General features: G+C 52.5%; 1 protein-coding gene across 1 annotated transcript; it reads right to left on the bottom strand.

The window, feature by feature from the left end:
- Positions 1-7,732: 7,732 nt before the first annotated feature.
- GSX1 (GS homeobox 1) lies at positions 7,733-9,191 on the bottom strand. Its single transcript, XM_063150477.1, has 2 exons — positions 8,804-9,191; positions 7,733-8,368 (listed from the first exon to the last, which is right to left on the bottom strand). The coding sequence occupies exons 1-2, from the start codon at positions 9,189-9,191 to the stop codon at positions 8,013-8,015; spliced, it is 744 nt and encodes a 247-aa protein (XP_063006547.1). The 3' UTR covers positions 7,733-8,012.
- Between the last annotated feature and the right edge of the window lie 286 nt (positions 9,192-9,477).

The following is a 9,477-nucleotide window of genomic DNA, read 5'->3' as shown; positions in this document are numbered from 1 at the left end:
ACCAGTTTAAAAGCACAATTTGCAGCAATTGACCAGTTTAAAAGCACAATTTTCATCACCTCCAATATAAGTTTTGCATGTTATAACTGCACTGGTGGGACAGCAGCTCTGCCCAGAGTACGTGGCAAATTCCAGTGGTGTTGGCAGCATCTCCCAACTCAGACTGGTGTACACTTGAGTATCCTCAGTGACCTGAAGTTGTGTGTTGGAGTAGCTCATTGTTTATTTTTAAATGGTCTCCTGATACTTGAGTCCATTTCTTGTATCTCTGACTCTCCAGAGGACGGAGGGGGTGATGAGCTTTGGACCACTGAGTTGCTTTAGCAATCCAAATAAAAACAAAGGTTGGGACCTCATTCGTATGAAGCGGATCCAGCTCTAGTTACCATGACACCATGACAATCAACTTGTTTACTGCTTCAAGGTACAGTCTAAACATTCTTGGCATGTCATTTGCATAGCAATATCCAGAATGCTTTGTGTCACTCTACTGTATTAGGGCTCTGCAAATGCATTGAAAGGTTTCTTTACATGTATGCTTAACTAAAGAGAAAGAAAGGAAGAGAAAGGAGAAGGGAGCTTTACTTTTGGTAGCATGTTTCATACAAAGTGTAATCTAAACTGTGTGCAAAATTAAACATAAGAGCTGGACACATGACCCCCATATGTTCTGGGGAAAGAGGGAGGGGGAAATTATTCAGCAGAGGGTGGAAAACAACTGAGACTATCTAGGACTTATTTTGGCAGACTATTTCAGCATGTGCTTAACTTTAAACAGGTGATTGACTGAAATGCGGGAAGGAAAAATAAACAGACACAGGGAAGTGAGAAAACTTAGATTAGTAGAAGAAAAGGGAATAATGTCAGGGAGCCAGCTCGGCTGTGTGAGCTGGCAGCGCTGCAGAAGGGCCAGGGTGTGTGTGTGTTGGCTGGGAATAGCTGGTGGGTTGGAAGGATGCATGGAGAGCTGTGCCAGGACACCATGCCCAGGGAAGCCTGTGTGGTGGTGAATGAGGCATCCAGGTATCACCTGGCATAAACTGATGTGGCTCCTCTGCTTGCTCACCACTGCTGACAACCTGAGTGCTGGCTTCAACAGTTGTGCAAGCAGGGCTGGGAGTGAAACAGAGCCCCAAAATGTCTCTGAAAGGATGAGGCCTGGGAACAAGACAGAAACTGGGGCAAGAATTGTGATCAATGGTAGTGAAAGGCCAAAAGTATGCAGAGCTGGAGCTGGAGTCAGCCAGGGAGATGGGAATCTTACCAGTTAGTGCAGCCAGGAGTACGAGGGGGTAGTGGTGGGGAGGCTGAAAGCCTGGGAGGTGATGCAACAGCAGAACAGGTTTCTGATGTGCTGGAGCAACTTGTATCTGGGTTGTGACAGGGTAAGTCAGCTCTGCAAGGGGCCAGGGTACGACTCAGAACTGTTTCACTGCAGTCACAGGCATCTAGGTAGAAGGCATGAGGTCCAGCAGGTTTGACAATGGCAATACTCCAGCTGTCTTGTCCTCCCTCTGTGCCCATAGCATATCCAGGCTCTAGCATTGGTCATGCTCATAAGAGCATCTTGATGGCCAGGAGCTAAGGACAGGGGTTTCCCACATCACCAGCTTTCATTTACCTTCCCCCTAGCACAGTGTGGTGTCCTCCCAGTTCAGGCACCAAAGAAAACTCAGAGCTGACACAGTGGCATCAAAGATAAGTATCTCTTGTGGATTCAGTGAATCTCTCAGACTCTGGTCAACTCAGAGATCAAAGCTGGTTTTCTCTAGAGCAAAGAATTAATGGAGAGGCATGTTACCATTTCTGTGTCTGCTGTAATGAATGATTTGCAATCCTGTACACTGTTCCTAGCTGAGACCATGGGGATAGACTCAGGAGGCAGCCCACACCAGATGTGGACAGCTTGCTCAGCAGAATAGCCTTTATAGATCAGGTATCTCCCTGCTGCCTCCAGCAGGACACCAGCAAAGAGACAACTCTGCTCTGAAGGAGCCCTGCCTGGTGTGAAGGTCTGGGTAAGACAGCTCCCAGGAGTGTATTTGTATCACTCCTCAGGTAGCAGCCTCTGCCTCATTCAGTCCATGTATCTCCTTTGCATCACCTGCCTTGTGGAAGCCTCTTCTCCCCAGAGTTACTGATCCCCATGAACTTCCTCTGGGTTTATACCACCAAGTGCAAAAAGACTATGATTTTAAAGAAAACTTAACATATGTACATGTGTTTTACCATTCTATGCTTCATGTTTTACCATATTATGCTGAATCCTTCTGCTCTGCCTTGCACACTACAAGCCACCCGAACACCTGCACATTTTTCAGGTCTGTATGGATTATCTAGTATTATTTGGTACTTAGCTGAGGCTTGCTTGAAAAGGGGGTTCTTAAAAAAAAAAAAAAAAAAAAAAAAAAAAAAAAAAAAAAGGTGTAATCCAAGGCACTGCACACTTTTGTAGTCCACCCTGACCAGGATTAGTCAAGTACAGGCAGTTAACCCCCAACGTGGGATATTTAAATATTTTTAAATAAAACTGAAGTGTTCATGCTTTTAGGTGCAAATTGACTTGTGGAGAACCATTTGAGGTGCCTGGATGTGTGCCTAGTGCTATTTCAGATGTACCAGGGTGCCTGACATCCTCATCAGACTGGCAGAAGGGACCTTTCAGCTGCAGACCCCTCTGGAGCAGTGACGGAAGCCATCCAGACCAGACACTCCCACCCAGGATCTAACATACTGGCACACACCTATGCTCAAGCATGGGAGCCACTGCCCATCCAGCTGCAAAGTGCATAAAATAATGTATTTGTAGTCTGTGGCTGATGCTAACAGCTTTCATAACTGGAAACCCGAGGCTGAGGAAAAGAACAGACACAGGTCTGACAGGAGTTACTGTCTCCAAGGCACATTTTGGGTTCATGTTAACATCCTGTTGATGTGCTTTCTCCAATTTGGTCTATATAGACTGATAGCAAATATGTGACAAAAATGTACTCTTTTCCTGGTGTTCTTTCTTGGGAACAAGCCCAACAGAAAATGCCAAGGAGGAAAGGGCAAGTTGTAGCAGAATAAGAAAGGGGATATAGCAAACTTAGCAATGAAGACTTTTTCCTGGTTATGATAATTGCTGCTTCCTTTTTTAATTAGCTATTTAGTTTGGTTTTATTTATATATGCTGGGTACATATGGGTTATACAAAATAGAGTATATAGAGTAGCTCCAGAGCAATCAGCTGTCCAGCACCAGGCAGCCATTCCTGTAGAGCTACAGCCATATTAAGCATCGGGCCCAGCCATTTGCTGTCATCATCAGTGTCAGTATCCTAGGAGATGTCCTGATCTTGCATAATTACATCCTGATAAATGAGTACTTTGTGCTCATAGCAAAAACACTTTCAAAATTAATGTAATTGAGAGAGAGCTACTGTTGATGTACCTGTCTCCAAATCATTTGGAATATCATGCAAAACTGTTTTATTTAGGATCTTTGTTTAACACCCACCTGTATTTTAAAGTAATCACATTCATAGACCAAATTATATCGTCCTTAGAGAATCAAATTTCAGAGCTGCCCTCAGGAACCTAAGGATTAAAAATTAATCCTTGTTATCCCAGTAAATTAATAGGTAAGGTTCATTCTAAGTAAACAAGAGTGATAGAAAAACACCCAGTTACCCATAGTGTAATGCAATTCCAAAGCAGCAAGTCCATTTACCCCAAACACTATTCCAAACCCATGGGGCCAGCTCAGAGCTGGCATTGTGTAAATACATTAACTGCAGATAAACCAAATTATGGAATTCCCGTGTTAATAATACTGGTTTTGTGGTTAAGAGTAACAACATTTAAAATACCAATGCATGTTTTTAACTGTAAACCTATTTGATGCAGCCTTTATGTGGAACCAAATGAGGTCAAGAGATAAAAATAAAAATCACAATAATGTAAGACCAAAAAAAGCAAAATTAATATTAAGTAGATGTAAGTACACAGGTAATAATGTTGAAAAGGTTCTTCATTCCAAACCTTTGGTTTTTTTCCAGGTATCCATATCTTGTTCACATTTTGTGCCTGTGAAAAGAGAGTGGTTGCGTATGTGATGGGAAGGGGTGTAGGACACCAAAATTCAGCAATGCCAGTGTGTGGAAAAGAAAGCCCAGCATAATCTTTTGTCCTCCTTCCCCTGCCAGGACAGTCACTTTTGCTCTGGGATACAGTCTTTACAGCCTTCATAGCATCCAAAGAGTGTCCTCTCTGCATGCTAGGGCAGAAGTAATTCAATTTTAAGACAGAAATATGATCAAAAATGTACATGCTAAAAAATATTCAAACCCACTTTGTGCATTTATAAATCTGATTCCCGTTGGAATCAGGTGAGACTGGGCATTTTAGATGCTAGAATGTTTAAGTAACTTTCAGAAACCTGCTGCCAAAATGGCTAGAGATAGAAAGTTGAAAATTGGCATGTTATGACATTCGCTTTAGCAGAGGTGCCCACGCTCTTCCCACAGCAAAATGACTTTAATTTGCCCAACCTCAGAGTCCTTGAAAATGACACTCTGAGCATTTGCTGTAATGATTTCTCACTAAATTAGAAAAATGCCCAACTAAGGAGGGATTATCTCTGCATGTGGATGTGGCATAATGACTGTCAAGTGCACTGAGAGCCCCACTGGGCTTTGCAAGGTACACAGGGTCTGCAGCAGAGGCCAGCGTGCATCGGGGAATATTAATACTGTCTTGTTGGGGCCATCCATTGTGACACTCCACTGCTGTTCAGACAAAATTATACCATATGAGGGAATTCTCTTTGCTACTTTACATATATGAGGTACATTTTAGAGCTGAGGATTGTTCCAAATTGTCTGGCTGACAAACTCAGTCCATAAAGGATGCAGTCGCATGTGTGCCTACACTCTCTGTAATGTGTGCACTGGCTGGGGCAGTATCACTAAAAAATTCTTCCTTGCAGCCCACATCTGCTGAGCCTGCAGTGAGGATGTGATAGTGACCTTGATTCTGCACACCCATAAAGTTTTCCAGCTGCTCTCACCAGCTCTGGATCCTAAGGATAAAATGTGCTTGTGCACAAGGTAGTGTTTGTCTGCCAGGCATGCTGGTGCCCAGGTTTCACAGTGAGCAGGGAGCAAGCTGTGTGGGCAGTGCCACTGCCTCATCATCCCTGCCACAGAGGTGAGAAACTCTCCCTGTCTGCCTCAAAACAGGGGTGTGAGGAGGCACATTTTGTACATCAGAGCTTGTGCCATGGTGGAGCAGAGACATGGTGGGAAGGTGCTGGCAGACAAGGATGCAGCACCACTCCAGCAGCAACACTCACACACTCAGTGCTGGTGTTCCTTGCATGTCCCTGCCAGCCAGCTGGCTCAATCCCCTGCTGCTGAACAGCCACGAGGGGCACACACACACGCCCCTACGGGTGCCACTGACTTCAGTGCCAGTGCTCTGGAAGAGGATGCCAGACCCCTTGCTAAACCTACATTAGGCTGTTTCTGCCTCTATTTTGCAATGACTTTTCAAAACAAGCCTGGTAAACATGAGCAGGATGGGAGGTGAGTGCTGGAAAATCTACAGGGCCCTGCTGTGCAAAATAAGTTCCTCTGAGGGGTCTTTTCTGTTGAAACTGGTCCACTGGGGAAGAACGGGCAGGCAGGGAACATTATGGGGCCAAGCACCAGGCAAGACTGACTGACTCTTGTATCAAGGCCAGATTTTAGTCTCAAACCTGCCAAATTCACCCCCAACAGTCAAGGGAAAAGGAGCCAGGAAGATGCTGCCCATGGGTTGTTGTAACTACAAGCTTGCCCTGCTATCCCATCTCAGCTGGGTAATGTGGGAAGCCAGCAGAGGAGGAAGCCAAGATGGAGAGGTAAGAGGTCTAAGGGTCCCAGGAGTAAGTAGATGAAGGAAGGCCACCAAGGAGCCTGAACATTTTGTCCATTTGCCTCAATCTTGATAATGCAGCTACCCAGTGTCACCAAATCCTTGCAGCTTCCAGAACACAAATCAGCCCAGACCAGCAGGGTGAGAGTACTGCCATGTGCCTGTCCTGCACTGTCATGTCTAATCGTTCCCCCCACTTCCCACTATCCTGAGTGTCCTGAGAGGTCCACTCCAGTGTGCCATGGGCTGCAGGGTCACACTTTCCACTCATCTGTGGGGCGGGGCTGCAGGAACCATAGATCTCCCAGACCCACAGGGTGTCGTGGGAAGGATGGAGGGTGACAGGTTTGTTTCATGGACAGGACTTGATGTTGTCCCGGCAGTGGGTCTTTTACCTGCTCTGCCTTTACTCTGATGCCCAGGGATGCCAAACCCACAGCTTCCCACATCGACTTCAGCCTGTGTGTGGAGTAGCATTGACCTTCTCCACAGGGATTTCCCATGAGGGACAACATCCTCCTGCCTCTGTCCGGTGCATGTTTTGTACATGCTCTGGGATGAAAACTGGGTCTCATCCCGGTACGGGCAGGAACCTACGGTAGCCTAGGGACCCAAGCACATTCCGCGGAAGGCAGGGCACGAATCCCGCTGTGCCAGGCGGTGCAGCTCTGCAGCCTCGCGGGGAGAGTCGAGGCATAGGCTGTGGGCGCAGGGACGGCCGCTGCACTCGCTGAACACGGTCCCCGTGAGCCCGAAGGGAGCGGGAGTCTCTGCACAAGGGGCTTTTCCCTGCACGGCCGGAGCGGCGGCCGGGGCGCCGGGCTCTGGGGGTCCCGCACCCGAGGAGCTTGATGCCAGTCCGGCTTGTGGCACCCCCGGGGCCGCGGGACCTCTCGGCTGCTTCCGACGGGGCTCCCCGCTAGCCGGCGGGACGAGTCTCGGCGCAACGGGAAACGGCGGCAGAGCGCTCCGGGAGCGGGACTGGCGGGACCCGGCAGCCGTGATGGAGGGAGCCCCGGCAGGGCCGGTCCCGACCCGGCCCCAGCCCCGGAGGGTTAGCGGGAGGCTGGGACAGCCCTTCCTATCCGGCGGCCGCGGACACCGGGACAGAGGGGCCGAGTCGCGGCGGCAGCCAGGCGTTCATGCGGCCCTACAGCCGCGGGCAGGCTGGCGGCTGGGATGGCAATGGAAGGTGCTCAGCCCAGCCTCTCCCCGGCCCGGTCCTTAGCATCGCGGGGGAGGACCGAAGAGAGCCCCCGGGGTTCTCTCAGAAGGCGGGGGTCCCAAGCACCCCGTACCTTCAGCTCGACACGGAGAAAGGAGGGCTCCCCGTCATCTGCGCTCGCCGGAGCGGGCGGGTCCCGGTGCCGAGCCGCGGCGGAGAGGGTTGGAGAGCGATGGTGCTCCCAGCCGCGGACGCCGAGCCGCTGCTTTCTACGCGGAGAGAAGGAAATAAACCACCAACGAGCTTTTATTGTTATCACAATCATTATTTTCATCGCCATCATCGTTTCTCTGGACATAAATAAATAAATAAATATCTCCCGCGGGGAGGGAGTGGGACGGAACGGTACAAGCACAGTTGTGCGCCCGGCAGCGACGAAGTCAAAACAAAACCGTTTTGTAAAGGAAACCAAAAAGAAAAAAAAAAAAAAAAAAAAAAAAAAGGGGAGAAACATAGTAACCCCAACAGCCTTCAACCCTCCCCGTCCGTTCGCCCGCTTTTGGGCACCGCCGAGTTACCGGAGGGAGCCCGGGACAGCATCCCTCCAGGCGGGCGCAGCGGCCGTGCCGCGCACTCCGCGCCCGTCTCGGTGCGCGGGGAGGTTTGCGAGGAGCTTCCCGGGCCCGGGGCTGCGCCTGCGGGGAGACAAGTGAGAGAGCACTATGCGGGGACGCCTGGGGTCCTAGGGAGGAGTTTATTTACACCAGGGTGCCGGGACACCCGTCCCCGTGGGCCGGGGGTCTAGAAAGGCGAGAAAGTCCTTCGTAAATTACACAAATTATACAAAACAGTATAAAATCCTTCGGCTGCGTGTCAGCACCGGGGCAGGCAGGACTCCCTCCCCTGCTTTCGCCACAGTTCCTGCGGAGCCGGGGTGGGTGTGCGGGTGGTTAGGGGGTGACTGCGAGACCTCTGTCGTCCTTCCCCGAGGAGGACGGAGACATGCGCAAGTCCTCGTCGTCCTCCGAGCACTTAGTGGCGGAAAGGGACGAGCATTTGCAGCTGTGGCCGCCCCCCCCGCCCCGGTGGGAGCTACTTTTGCCTTCTTTCTTGTGCTTGACCCGTCGGTTCTGGAACCAGATCTTCACCTGCTTCTCGGAGAGGTTCAGGTAGGTGGCGATCTCGATTCGCCGCAGTCGGGAGAGGTACATGTTGGAGGCGAACTCCCTCTCCAGCTCCAGGAGCTGCGTGCTGGTGAATGCGGTGCGCATCCGCTTGCTGCTGGGCAGCTGGCTGGACGTGCTGTCTGGGAATGGAGAGGAGCGCGCCGTCAGACCGGCCGGACCCTCCGCCGCCCGCCCCGCCGCGCCGGGCACTCCCCGGTCCCCGCTGAGCCCTGCTTGCGGCCCACCCTGCGGGACCGCAGCCCTTCCTCGTCCCCGGGGGTCCTGAGACCCAGCAAGCGCTGACAGGCTGGATTCCGAGCCCTCAAGGGTTCCGCGGCCGCCTCTCCCTCCCCGTCCGCACAGCCCGGCTCGGAGGCTCGGCGGGCAGCAGCGGGAATTCCCCAGCGCATCGTGCGCGGCACCGGCGGAGAGAGGCGCCGGCACTCCCGTCCAGCCCCGTGCGCTGGGCAGGCACCCCTCTCGGCAGGGTCCCCCAGGGTCCCCATCGCCTCCCCGCAGCGCCCACCTCTGCCATGCAGGCATGCACCCCCGCTGGCCGCCCCTGCCCGCCTTACCCACGGAGATGCAGTGGAACTGCCGCGGGTCGGGCAGCGGGTAGGCGCCCTGGTAGAGCGCCGGTGCGTGCCCGACGCTGACGGCGGAGACGGAGTGCTGCTGGCGGGCCAGGGGCGAGTGGCAGTACTGGGAGCCGAAGGGAGGGAAGGAAGCCTTGATGAGGGGGATGGCGGGCGGCGGCGGGTGCAGCTGGGAGGCGGTGACACAGAGCGGGCAGACGCAGAGCAGCCCGGCCTTGCGAGCGTGGCAGGCTCCGGCCGGCAGCCCGGGCAGCGGGTGCGAGGGGTGCACGGCGTAGGGGAAGAGCGGCGGCGGAGGACTGCCCTCCCCCTTCTTCTCGCCCGCCTCCCGCAGCACCAGCGAGTCCACCAGGAAGGAGCGCGGCATTGCCCCGCGCAGCCCCGCGCAGCGCCCCGCGCAGCGCCCGCCCGGCGCCGCTGGCCAGCCCGAGTGGTGCTGAACGGCGCCCGCCGCCCGCTTTAAATAGCGCCCGCGCCATGTGATGGCGGCGCCGGGCGCTCAATGGGCTTTCTGTGGCTCTTCTCTTGGCATTCACGCCGCACGCTCCCTCATTATTTCCCTTGTTAACTAAATGAACTGCATAATGTACTCTATTCTTGTCGACCCCACCCACGCCGTAGCAGGCGGCCTCTCCCCTCCTCTCCCTTTGGCG

This window comes from Melospiza melodia, chromosome 2, assembly GCF_035770615.1.
Source record: "Melospiza melodia melodia isolate bMelMel2 chromosome 2, bMelMel2.pri, whole genome shotgun sequence".
NCBI lineage: Eukaryota > Metazoa > Chordata > Aves > Passeriformes > Passerellidae > Melospiza > Melospiza melodia.
This window is presented reverse-complemented; position numbering and strand designations above follow the sequence as displayed.